This window comes from Cervus elaphus, chromosome 14 (genome assembly GCF_910594005.1).
Source record: "Cervus elaphus chromosome 14, mCerEla1.1, whole genome shotgun sequence".
NCBI lineage: Eukaryota > Metazoa > Chordata > Mammalia > Artiodactyla > Cervidae > Cervus > Cervus elaphus.
The window spans coordinates 45,225,987-45,239,236 of NC_057828.1; the positions used below are offsets into that span (position 1 = coordinate 45,225,987).

Sequence of the window (13,250 nt, forward strand, 5' to 3'; positions counted from 1 at the left end):
GGAGCCCTCGCAGCTCAAGGCTGGGGGATTTTTTAAGGGTCCCGCCACCGCTTCAGCCAAGTACAAGTGGGACCCCAGGGACCGGCAGGCGGGAAGGGGGGGCCGCGGGCGCCTCCGAGCCCCAGCTCGGGAATGTGGTCAAAGAGGGGTCACCGGGGGAGGGGCCGGGAGGCGAGGACCTGGCGAGGGGCGGGGCCCCGGAGGTGGCTAGAGGTCGCGGGCGCCTGCTTCGCAGACTCAGGGTCCCCACCGGGCTCCCAGCCACCCGCCAAGCCACCCCCCACTCCAGCGGGGGTCCCCGCCACCACAACTGGGCAACCCCACTCCCCTTACCTGGCTCGGCTGCTCAGCCTGCTCCGAGGACGCCATCTTTCTGAGGCCTGACTAATCTATCGCCGTTGGGCGAGGCTTCTCCCAAGCGCCCTCGCTCCTGCTCTCTGCCCAGACTAAAGTAGCAGGAACTGAGCTGTCGATGGGGGGCGCGGCGGGGCGGGTCACTGTGGGAGAAGAGGGGAACTCCCACCACGGGGTCCACATGCGCTATTTTATTAGGTCTCTCCTTTACAGCAAAACCGAAGTCTATCCTTTTTGCATCCTTATATGTGTATTATATTTACTGGGTTAAATCTCTGCCCATGGGCACATGTGCTCCTGCTAAGTCGCTTCAGTCGTGTCCGACTCTGTGCGACTCCATAGACCGTAACCCATGTAGGGACACGCTAAGTAGTTAATTAATGAATGTGTAGAGACTTGGAAATTAATTAATCAACTGATCATTTGGTTCAGTACCATTTGTTGAGTTCTTACTATTGGCTATTTGGTAGGTGCGAGAAATAAGATACAAGACTCAGCTTCTGCTCTCAAGTCCAGGCCAAATACACACACACACACACACACACACACACACACACATATACTCACATAATTAAAACATCTTGGAAATAGGAGTCTGATAACCGTCTGCAGGTCTATTAGAAGAACTCAGAAGGCGAGTGCTTTTGGGAGAGGCAAGGCTTCTACAAACCGTTATTACTTTATAGTGGTTGAGTTGTTAGATTTTTAAGCCAACTGTGACATTACACTAAAGAGCTGTATACATTAGAAATATCAGTCAGTTCATATCAGTTGTGTTTTATCAGTGATGGTGTATTCAAAAGCATTGCCTGAGTTAACAATTCTTCCTACCAAACAATGTTTTAAATGTATTTTTCTTATGAGATAATATCTGATTTCCTTTAATAAAATATGAAAGGGATTGACCCTGAATTAATACAGGCTGATAATTATTCCTTCAGTTCAGTTCAGTTCAGTCGCTCAGTCATGTCCAATTCTTTGCAACCCCATGGACTGCAGCAGGCCAGGAATAACAGGAATAGCAAATTATTCCTTGTTTATGTAAAATGCCCCCCTTTTAAGCCAGGAAACTTTTTAATATTTTTTTTATTACTTTATTCTTAAGTGTTGGTTTTTCAGGGGCGAAAAACACAGACTTTTCCCTAAGTAACAGTATTAGAACAAGAACAAATATGTTGTCAAGCAGCATCTGGACAATCTCAACAGTGATGAGATTTCCCCTTCTCTCTCTGATTTGAGATCATAATGTTTAACCTAATATTTAAGCATTTCATTCCGAGGTCCCAACCCAATTTACAGAGCTGAAGCAGAGAACCGAATGCGTGGAAATGTGGGAGTATTTCATGCTTCTCTGTTTTGTCTTCAGCAAGATTGAAAACTACACTCATCAATTTTTAAAACTGCTTTCTTTCAGATCAGCGTGAAGTTTGGGACATTTTATAGATCTTTTCAGGTTGGAAAGGAAAAACAAACAGTACAAAGTAAAATGACACTGCTTCAAGTTTTAATATCATGCATCTATATATGCAAAAGAGGCTTCCCAGACGGCTTAGTTCAGTTCATTCGCTCAGTCGTGTCCTACTCTTTGCGACCCCAGGTGACTCAGTGGTAAACAATCCGTCTGCAATGCAGGAGATCCCAGTTCGATCTCTGGGTGGGGGGAAGATCCCCTGGGAAAGGAAATGGCAACCCACTCCAGTATTCTTGCCTGGGAAATCCCATGGACAGAGGAGCCTGGCGGGTTACAGTCCAGGGGTTCCCAAAGAGTGGGACACGACTTAGCAACTAAACAACATACATGGAGGAAAGAGTTCAAGGAAATAATTCAAGGAAATATACACGCCTGTCCTTCATACTGCAAAATTAACCCCTACTGACCTCATTTTGAACGGGCAAATGCAAATCCTTAATATTAGGTAGGAAAACAAACAAAAAACACCTCCTGGACTGAATTGAGCGACCTAAGTTGGCTTTGAACCCACAGACTACAGCTCCCAGCATGCCCCGTGAGCCTCAGGTGATTAGGAGCAACTAGAACTACATCTCCCGGCGTGCCTTGGTCCCACGCGTGATTTGCTACGGAGAGAACTACATTTCCCGGCATGCCGTGGGGGTGGAGTTGGGGAGGACTCCCGCTCCCCAGCCTCCCTGACTTCTCCTTGTCGGTCTGGTCCCTCCCTGAAGAGGATGGAGGTGGCCAGCGGCGTTGCAGCTCCGGAACCCGGCGAGATCCGGGCTCTAAAGCAGTGTCTGCTGCGCCGCAACAAAAGCCGGGAACAGCACGGCGTAGCGGCCTCTTGCCTCGAGGAGCTGAGGGATAAGGGTAGGCACGGGACCGGGGCGAGGGCTTGGGGGGCTGGAGCCCGGGCTGAAGGGAGCCAAGGGCAGGGTGAGGATGTCCGGCGGGGCTAACCGAGATCAAGAAAGGCGACTTGGGGCTTCTTGTAACTCAGGTGGAGGAGCCTTGGGACAGGTATGACTCACGTGGGTATAGCGACCTACCAGTTTCACAGCGTTTGTGCCAAGCGCTTTAACTTAATTTACTTTATGTGAGATTCATATGGTGGAAAGGCAGACGGGAAGCAATATGCAAATGAATTAAAACAGACTCTACTTCGGTGTCTTGCCTCCGGTGACTCAGATTGTGAATCCAACCCAGCCTGTTGTATTCCTGCCACTCGGGCTCCCTAAGGTGGTACTGGGGCCCCCAGGTGAGCCTACGGCGAGGTGGGGGCGGGTTTCCACCGCCAGCTCTAGCAGGTACCTGTGCGGTAAAGAGGGAGCCGCTACCCACCGGCCCAGAGGTGCAGACAAGGAACAGCTGCTGTGAGTGACCTAGCTTTCTAAAGTTCTGAGCCTCATACAGTTACTAGTTGCCTGACCTTGCAGGCAACCACCTGTTGATCCCCAGTTTTCTCATCGGCAAAGTGGCTATATTTCCAGCCCTGCTTCACTGAATTGTTGGGACTCTCCAGGGAGATGATGTATTCAAATGACTTACAAGTCATTAGCCTGTAACAATTAATTGTTTACCGAAAGAAGTCCTTTAGGTTAAACGTGTGAGTCATCCCTAGGCAGGTAGTGAAGATGTATGTCTGCCTGTTCAGAGCTTCCTCCCAGAGTCACTCAGCCCAGCCGGTATCCAATAGAAGTCTTTCAGAGACACAGAATCAGCCAAAGCACTCTAAACGCTTCAGTGACATAGCTTCTGCCATATAAGTGTTTACATATTTTTTCTTGACGTGAGGGTTCTTAAGTTTTAGTGCCCCTTTAGTGCAGTGGCTGGATGCACTTGGCACAGAGGCCCATATAAGTGCTTGTGTTTCTGGAGCTTGGCCTATGCAGGGTTTGCTGGGTGCAAGAGGATATTGCCCGATGATATTTGTAGCCTCTCGGCTACTTCTCTGCATGCTCTAGTCCCATTAGCATTTTAGGCATTGCCATCATTAGGCAAGTACAGACCTGCCCTGGACAAAACCTCTTGCCCATCCATCACACAGATGAAAAGTTCCTGTTACAAACTTCTGTCTTCTGCCTCCTTTATACTTTCCTATAGATTAGTAAGACTGTGAAGAAGATACTGCAAGAACATATTTTTTCCTTTCTTTTTTAAAATTTTCTTTTTCTCTGGACACATGGGAGAATTTGAGTCATTTAGACCACTGAGAAAATGAACGAAAGATGCTTATTCTCAAAGAATCAAATCAGACTTTTGTTGGTTGTTCATCCAAGGAAAGAATCGAGTGCCTCCTAATGAGGGTGTTGAGTAGCTGGAAGAAAAATGTTTTCAAGACCCAGACTGTGTGGGTATAAATGCCAGTTACTTACTGTGTGACCTTGAGCAAGTTACTTAACCTCTCTGAGTGTTGGGTTTGACATCTGTAAATGGGAGTAACAATAGTACCTACCTTACAGGATTGTTATGAGATTAAGTACTGTATATGAAAAGCACTTCGTATAGTACCAGGCACATGGTAAATGTTGTATTAGTATTAGTGGTCATCATTATAGCTATTATTAGCTACCAGGGATTTTTCTAGGCTCTGGGGGCATACATACTAAGTACAAAGACAGATATAATTTCCCTATGGATATTTGTCAATTACCAAATATTTCATTCCTCTCAGCTTGTGACATTCTGGCCATTGATAAGTCCCTGGCACCAGTAACCCTAGTCCTGGCAGAAGATGGCACCATAGTGGATGATGATGATTACTTCCTGTGTCTTCCTGCCAATACTAAGTTTGTGGTATTGGCTGGGAATGAGAAGTGGACACACAATTCAGGTAAGAAATGCTGGCTGTACATACAGTATACCCTCCATCGTGATTTACTTTACTACACGCGGCACCTGGTTGCTCTTTGGTTGGCTGTTTCAGCATTTATGCAGCAAGCGTTACTGAGCACCTTCTGTATGCCAGAGTGACGCTGAGTCGGGGGATGAAGATGAATGAGATGGGGTCAGGTCTCAAGTAACTCACGGACCCACAGCAACTAAAACACAGCAGGGCAGAGAGATCTGGGCCACAGGTGGGGTCAGACTGCCTGATCTGAATCCCAGCTCTGCCATTTATTAGTCATGTGACCCAGAGCAAATTATCTAACTTCTCAGCCCCTTATTGAGATAGTAATTTCAGTACCTGTCTCCTCGGGTTGTTGTAAAGATGCGAGAACATAGCACGTATCAAGCCAGGGCTTCTCAGCAATGCTATTGACATGTTGGGCCAGGAAATTCTTTGCTGTGGGGGTGCTGTCCTTTGCATTGTAGGATTGCTGGCCTTTACCCACTGGGTACCAGTAGCATCTCCTCACCTTAATCGTGACAACCCAAAATGCCTCTAGATATTGTCACATGTCTACAGGGGTGTGGTGAGCAGAATCACTCCCAGGAAAGAGCCACTGATAGAAAGCATTTAGATCTTATCTGGCATGCTGCTGCTGCTGCTAAGTCACTTCAGTCATGTCCAACTCTGTGCGACCCCAGAGATGGCAGCCCACCAGGCTCCTCTGTCCCTGGGATTCTCCAGGCAAGAATACTGGAGTGGGTTGCCATTTCCTTCTCCAATGCATGAAAGTGAAAAGTGAAAGTGAAGCCGCTCAGTCATGCCCGACTCTTAGTGACCCCATGGACTGCAGCCTACCAGGCTCCTCCGTCCATGGGATTTTCCGGGCAAGAGTACTGGAGTGGGGTGCCATTGCCTTCTCCGCTTATCTGGCATACAGTCAGATAAATCAATATTACCTGTCACTACCATTACCGTCATCCTCACCAGCAATACAAAGGGAACTAATATGAATGAACAAGGATCAAAGAGCTAAAGAAGTGTCTTGAGGAGAGTCCCCAGGCCACCAAAGTGTGGAAATCACCCTTCAGCAATGACTCTTCCAACCACCTTTTTACTCGGGCTCTAGGGACAGCAAATAGTGGCTGCAGCTCCTCCAATCAAGAATGGGACCCAAACTTTCCTGGTGATCCAGTGGCTAAGACCCCAGGCTTCTAATGCAGGGGGCCTGGGTTCAATCCCTGGTCAGCAAACTAGATCCCCAATGCTGCAACTAAGACCCTGTGCTGCCAAATAATTTAATTTTAAAAAAAAGAATGAGACTCATCCCGACATTTAGGGAGTTTGGGATGAACATGTCCACACTGCTGTATTTAAAATGGATAGCCAACAAGGACCTACTGTACAGCACAGGGAACTCTGCTCAATGTTACATGGCAGCCTGGATTGGCAGTTGAGGGAGGACAAATACATGTACGGCTGAGTCCTTTTGCTATCCACCTGAAACTGTCACAGCATTGTTAATCGGCTATACTCCAATACAAAATAAAAAGTTTAAAAAGAGAGAGAGAGAGACCCATCCCCAAGCACAGAGAAATGCTGATGAGGAGGAATGTTTTTGGATATGGAAATAGACAAAAAACTAACCTAAAGGGAAGCATGGTGGCATCCTGGGTATGCATGACCATACACTGGATTTAAGTGGCTTCTTTCCATAAAAGAATACAGAGCAGTTTCACACAGAAATAAATGGAAGATGGAACAAGTGGGAAAGTTAAGGCCCTAGATGGGGATTGGTTTTCCCATGAATCCCTGAGAAAAGGTGCTTCCTTCAGCATCGAAATTATTCTAAATGATCAGTCAGAAGGACGTGCTGACATCCTGGAGGTCTGAGTTGGGGGAGGAAGTAAAAAGAGCACTACAGGTTAATTTGACTCTTAACTGGCATTTTCTCCCTGTATCAGATGGAGGTACAGCTTGGATTACCCAAGAGTCCTTCGACAGAGATGAAACAGACAGCGGGGTGGGGATGAAGTGGAAAAACGTGGCCAGGCAGCTGAAGGAAGATCTATCCAGCATCATCCTGCTGTCCGAGGAGGAGCTCCAGGTGAGCCTCCCCTGCAGCCACACTCACCTGGCCTCTGCTGCCTTCTGCGTCCTAGTTTCCATGCATCTTGCCACCATAATTTCATTATTCCTTCATTTTTAAGTAGTTCTCAGATGACAGCCAAGATTCTTCATTTTTCTAATTTTCTTGCTTGGAGTAGAAATTTTTTACTCCTCACTCTGCATCAGAATCACTAGTGGAGCTTTTTTTAAAAAATACAGATGCCACAGCCCCACATAGACTATTTAGGCCCAAGGGTGGAACAGGAGGTACTGCTAAAGAAGGTGAGTTAAATCTCAGCTCCATCACAAAGACTGTAGCCAGTCACTTACCCTCTCTGCTTACATTTCCTCTCCAGTAAAATTGGGGTAAAAATAGTATGTGATAATTCAGAAAAATTTATTGAACCCCTTCCCTGTGTGTGGCATAGTTCTTTGCACAGGGTTACAGAGCTTCCCAGGTGGCGGCAGTGGAAAACAACCCGCCTACCAAAAAAAAAAAAAGAAGAACCCGCCTACCAATGTAGGAGACCTGGGTTCAATCCCTGGGTCGGGAAGACCCCCTGGAAGAGGGCATGGCAAGCCACTCCAGTATTCTTGCCTGGAGAATCCGCATGGACAGAGGAGCCTGGTGGGCTCCAGTCCATGGGATCTCAAAGAGTCAGGCAAGACTGAAACAACTTACCACCCACAGTGGTGAACAAGCCAGACACAGTACCTGCTCTGATGAAACTCAAATTCTGGAGGAAGGAGGCAGACAAAACAAGCAGTGTGCCCAGAGGGTGGGTGCTACTCTAGATTGGGAGATCAAGAAAGTCTCCTTGAAGGAGGTGACCTTTTGGTTATTTTTTAATCTTGTATATTTATTTTGAATAAATAATACTAATACATTCACATGGTTCAAAATCCAAGAGGCATAGCCGAAAATAAAACAATCCAAATGTCCATCAGCTGATGAATAAATAAAATGTTGTCTATCCAAATAATGAAATATTTTATTCAGCCATAGGAAGGAATGAAGTATTAATACATTAGGCTTCCCTGGTGCCTCAGACAGTAAAGAATCTGCCTGCAATTCAGGAGACTCATATGTGATCCCTGGGTCAGGAAGATCCCCTGGAGGAGGGAATAGCAACCCACTCCAGTATTCTTGCCTAGAGAATCCCATGGACAGAGGAGCCTGCTGGGCTACCATCCATGGGGTTGCAAAGAGTTGGACAGGACTTAGCACCTAACAGTGACAATAGCGTGGAGAAACTGAAAAGATTGGGCTAAGTGAAAGAAGCCAGACATGAAAGGCCACAGATTTCATGATAGCATTTTTATGAAATGGCCAAACTGTCCAAGTCCTTAGAGATAGACGGTAGATTAGTGGTTGCTTGGGGGTTGGGTTTCTGGAGACTGTGAGGAGGAATGGAGAGTAACTACTGATGGGTACAGTTTTTTCTGGGCTGGTGACTGTGTTCTAAGACGGTGGTTGTGACTGCACAAAAAAGCCCACTCATTTTACTAAACTCCACTCATTTATATGCTTCAATCAGTGAATTGTGTGGTGTGTGAATTATATCTCAATAAAGCTGTTTGGAAAAAACTGATATACAGAAAAAGTCTGACTTCTGTCCCCAGCGACCCAGCTTTCCTTCCTAGAGACAACCAATCTGTCAGTTTACAATTTCAGAGATAGTTTATATATGCTATCGCTCAGTTATGACCAACTCTTTGCAACCCCAGGCTCCTCTGTCCATGGAATTCATCAGGCAAGAATACTAGAGTGGGTTGCCATTTCCTACCCCAGGGGATCTCCCCAACCCAGAGATTGAAGCCAAGTTTCCTACATTGGCAGGTGGATTCTTTACCACTGAGCCACCTGGGAAGCCCATTTTATATACAATTACATAAATATGTTCTCCTCTTCCACTTTCATCACATAAATGGAAGCATAGGTATTCTATTTCAAAGAAAAGTTTGGCAAGTTTTCCAGATCACTTTGCAAAAGATAGTTTGTTCTTTTTTCATAGCTGCATAGTATTCCATTTCATGCCTATATTTTTCTATTTATTTATTTTGCTGTGCCAGGTCTTAGTTGTGATATGCAGGATCTTTAGTCAAGGCATGTGAACTCTTGGTTACAACATTTGGGACCTAGTTCCCTGACCAGGGATTGAACCCAAGCCCCCTGCATTGGGAAAGCAGACTCTTAGCCACTGGACCATCTGGGAAGTCCCACCATAACTTAATGAGTCTCCCCAGTGGGGGACATGCAGGTTGTTATCAGTCTCGCTACTCAGTCTGTACTGCAAAAACACTTAGACCCGTGTCATTTTGCACATGTGCTTGTCCATAGAATAAATTCATAGACATTTAGTTGAGAAACATTGGCAGGTCCCAAGAGGGGACACAGAAATAAACTGAAGAACTAGAGGTACCTGCCATGGAAAAGTTAGGGCCAGGCAGAGGAAAGGCAGGAATTTTTTCTTCTTTGTTTTTTTCTACTTTAAGAAACAGAAAGGGGTCATGAGATCCCTTCCCATCCCAACAGACTAGCAAATTATTATACCCTTAGGATAAAGGACATAACAGTCCTCACCAGAACAGGGATGCTGGAATAGAAGTGAACCCAGCCCTGACAGCTAGACTCTGCACAGGGAAGCTTAGGACAGGAGCTTACAGAGGCTGGCCACGTGGCAGGTGGGAGAAAAACGGCAGGTAAAGGAACCATGGGGAGTGAGGACGGAAGGGAGAGAAGGGACGAGCACAGGATCCTAAGGATTAGCCTGACACTGATCCTTGCAAAGTCATTAACTGCTCTTGCCTCATTTTCCTCATCTATGAAATGGTGGTAATACTAGTACTTCCCTCATAAAGTTTGTGCCTCTTGAATGTTGGACCTTATGAATGTGTATTAATATTACTTGTTCAAAAATGGATGCACTCTGAAAGTTAAGGGTTAAGGGTAACTTATCAAGTGGCCTCCTCAAAGAAGCCTTTCACAAACTCCAGCAGCCCTCCTTGTCACTTTCTGCCCTAAGCGTTTTACGTCTGTTTTCTCAGTGGTGCATAGTGAGTGCAGCAGGTGGGATTTTAGTGTCCCAACTAGGGATCGAATCCAAACCTCTTGCAGTAGAAGTGCAGAGTCTTAACCTCTAGACCACCAGGGACATCCTGTTTTGTTTTTAATAAGGTACTAAAGGCAACATTTTCCTAATTCTTTCACCAGAGGGAAACCGAAAAAATTACATGCCTCTCTCCTGACTCTTGGGCTTCCCGGGTTGCACTTCCCAGGTGGTAAAGAACTTGCCTGCCAGTGCAGGAGACTTAAGAGATGCAAGTTCAGTCCCTCAGTCAGGAAGATCCCCTGCAAGAGGATTCTTGCCTGGAGAATCCCATGAACAGAGGAGCCTGGCTGACTACAGTCCACGAGGTCTCGAAGAGTCAGACACAGCTGAAGAGGCTTAGCACAGCACAGCACATCACTCCTGACTCTCAGGCAGCCATACTGGGTAATTTTGGGAACTAGATGAAATGAGTCTTTGAAATTGATGCATTTGAGAGACATAACATCATGTTCAGAAAGTACTTTCAGATGTCTTAAAGCCAGTATTTGTTTGTCAGATGCTCATTGATGTCCCATGTTCGGAGCTGGCTCAGGAACTCGGCCAAAGTCATGTGGCAGTCCAGGGGCTCCAGAACACCCTCCAGCAAGTTCTTGACCAGAGAGAGGAAGCCCGTCAGTCCAGGCAGCTTCTGGAACTTTACCTCCGGGCTTTGGAGAAGGAAGGTGGCATCTTGTCAAAGCAACAAGGTAGGTGTTGTGCTGAGATCTCAGTAGGAGCCTTTCCTTGAGAGAGAGCCAGGTGCTTCCCATGTGCTCAAGAAGAGTGATGCCACAGCTGTGGGTATTCTAAGATGGCAGGCTGCCATCTGCCCGCCTGATTGCTCTGACTGGTTGTTGGGTTGGCTATGTGTATGCGTGGCATGCTGATGGACCCTCTATCTCACATCTGCTTTGCAGAGTCCAGAGCTGACCTCGGAGATGAGAAGGATGCTGTTGACACAGGCATTAGAGAGAACTCCTCCAAAGTTACGCCTGCAAGCCAGATCCTCTTGGCGCTGAAGGAGAAACCTGCCCCAGAGCTGAGTTTGTCTAGTCAGGATCTGGAGGTGGGCGAGCACCAGGGACCCTGACCTTTGCAGGGAGACACTTGTATCAGGGTTTTTTCAACTCTGCAGACCCTGAATCATAGCTGCCAATTTGCCTGTTATTACATTCTAAGCTTCCCTTGTAGCTCAGTTGGTAAAGAATCCGCCTACAATGCAGGAGACCCAGGTTTGATTCCTGGGTTGGGAAGATCCCCTGGAGAAGGAAATGGCAACCCACTCCAATATCCTTGCCTGGAGAATCCCATGGACTGTAGCCTGTCAGGCTTCCCTGTCCATGGGGTCGCAAGAGTTGGACACGACTTAGCAACTAAACCACCACATGCAAAGCGTTTGCAAATGTCTCACATAATCTAAATCTTAAACAAAATGGGTGCACTTCCTCAGATCATCCAGCCTTATTCTCTGGTCCAGAATAGGTAATGAAATGTCTGACCCCGACAGGGGGGAGTTACAGGACTTAGGCTTCTGAGATGCATCTGCCAGTGGTTGAAAAAGATCCGCAGGCCCAGAGGTACATGAAATATTCATGGGAAGGACCTGTGCAACGGGGTTGTCTTGTCCTGACTCTCAGACCAGGGAACCCATCAGAGTGGGTGCTTGTCCTTGTCCCTGTCCCCAGCACTACCTCAGTATAGCTAGACAGGAAAGAGGCTGTATTGAATTGAACTTGGCTAAATTTCCTGTGAGTGGAGGACTTTATGCTCCAAGTAAACTACTCTAGAGGTCCTTTCCTGTTGTTGTACGGTAAGCAGAGGCCTGTGACAGCTTAATAGGAAGGAAGCCTGGCATCTCAGCATAAAGCTAGAGACCGATACTGCTGATTCTCACCTCCCCTAAAGAAAATCGCGAGAGCAGCAGAGGGTCTGGTTCACAGTGGTTCTTCTTCTCACTGCAGTTGGTTGCCAGGGAGGACCCTAAAGCACTGGCTATTGCTTTGAACTGGGACATAAAGAAGACAGAAGCCGTTCAACAGGCCTGTGATCAGGAACTTAGCCTACGCCTCCAGCAGGTGCAGAGCTTGCGTTCTCTGAGGAGCATTTCAGCAAGGACGAGTTCGCTGCCTGGAGACATGGAGAACCCCAAACGAACCAGACGAGACCCCATGTAGCTGGCAGCCAGCAACATGCCAAAGAAAACCTTGGGTTTTGTGTCAGTGTCAGTAAATACCTTTAGCCTAATCATTATAGCTACTTACATACTCCTCTGCCCCCTGCCTTTCAGAATGTTCTCCTGGAACAGACTGGAAGATGGGCTTTGGGTCTTCTTCAGAAAAGCCATTCCAGCTTCCTTCACACATTGAACCATAAGGCTGCACCAGCTCCTCTAATTGCAAGTTCATCTGTTCTCTGTGTAATAGTAGTTGTGAAGGGCATGGAAAAGAAGCTGTCATGATTCAGACCAACTATCCTTTTTTTTCTCTTTTCCTTCCACATCAGACAAATGGTATATCTCTTTCATGATGTAATCTATGCAACCATGATGGTAATGGACCTACTATTCTTTTCCTTTTTTTTGATGTGGACCATTTTGAAAGTCTTTATTGAATTTGTTCCAACACTGCTTCTGTTTTCTGTTTTGGTGTTTTGGCCCCGGAGCATGTTGGATCTTAGCTCCCTGACCAGTGATCAAACCCGAACCCCTGGCATTAGAAGGCAAATTCTTAACCACTGGACCTTCATGCAAGCCCAGACGCACAATTCTTATTCTAAAGATGGAACTGCAGAATTTTAAACACAAATAATGATAGAGAAGGTGACGCATCAGTGTTGATTATGGCCATAAACTTGTTTCTCAAGTTAATGAATTTTTTTTGTTTGTTTAAAGGCACATATTAAATTTGCAGACCATAGGGACATACAGAGAGTCTAATTCACCGTTTCTAATATCTAATTCAGTATTGTGAAATTATATCCATTACCACTGTGAAACTTTTCAGTTTTCTAATATGTTTTATCAGCAGGGGGTATAAAAAGGTCATTAAATCGATCTCTGTGAGATACGACTCCAGGTCTCTCTGGGTGCAGAACAGAGACTTCTGGTTTACATTCCTCTTGTTTCTGTACTAACTTGTTCTTTAAGTTTTGTAATCTACAATGCAATTTCTCTTGTGGGGAAAAAGATAATTAGTTATTGACTTATTTGACTTACTTTTTAAGCATACTTAGAGGAAAATGGAATAGTATTAAGAATATGTTGGCTAATTATTAAATAAAGAAATGTAACAATAAGTCCTAAGGTGAGGCAGAGATGCAAAAAACAAACAGAACAAAAAGAGCTATTTGCTTCTCCTATGACCTTCCTCAAGGAAGGCTCAGGTCTACTCAGCGTACTGCTACTAATGCCTTA

The 13,250-nt window shown here is 46.0% G+C and overlaps 2 protein-coding genes across 2 annotated transcripts in view; one reads left to right on the plus strand and one right to left on the minus strand.

Annotated features, from left to right (window-relative positions):
- The window catches only part of PEX14 (peroxisomal biogenesis factor 14), a 141,422-nt gene extending 140,986 nt beyond the window's left edge, over window positions 1-436 (minus strand). Inside the window, exon 1 of the mRNA XM_043923183.1 lies at window positions 334-436. Coding sequence (XP_043779118.1) covers window positions 334-369 — 36 coding nt within the window. The 5' untranslated portion in view covers window positions 370-436. The remainder of the gene's footprint in view (window positions 1-333) is intronic.
- Window positions 437-2,464: 2,028 nt separating this feature from the next.
- On the plus strand, window positions 2,465-12,899 carry DFFA (DNA fragmentation factor subunit alpha). The gene is made up of 6 exons (XM_043922959.1): window positions 2,465-2,677; window positions 4,482-4,640; window positions 6,602-6,744; window positions 10,356-10,545; window positions 10,756-10,904; window positions 11,800-12,899. Exons 1-6 carry the CDS (start codon window positions 2,542-2,544, stop codon window positions 12,010-12,012), a joined length of 990 nt encoding a protein of 329 aa, XP_043778894.1. The 5' UTR covers window positions 2,465-2,541; the 3' UTR covers window positions 12,013-12,899.
- The last annotated feature ends 351 nt before the right edge of the window (window positions 12,900-13,250 follow it).

Excerpts from the sequence above, each read along its gene's own strand:
- DFFA (XM_043922959.1), top strand. The coding sequence starts at position 2,542 with ATGGAGGTGGCCAGCGGCGTTGCAGCTCCGGAACCCGGCGAGATCCGG. Across the intron at positions 6,745-10,355 it reads TGTCCGAGGAGGAGCTCCAG|ATGCTCATTGATGTCCCATG; the intron begins GTGAGCCTCCCC and ends TTTGTTTGTCAG. Across the intron at positions 10,905-11,799 it reads TGTCTAGTCAGGATCTGGAG|TTGGTTGCCAGGGAGGACCC; the intron begins GTGGGCGAGCAC and ends TTCTCACTGCAG.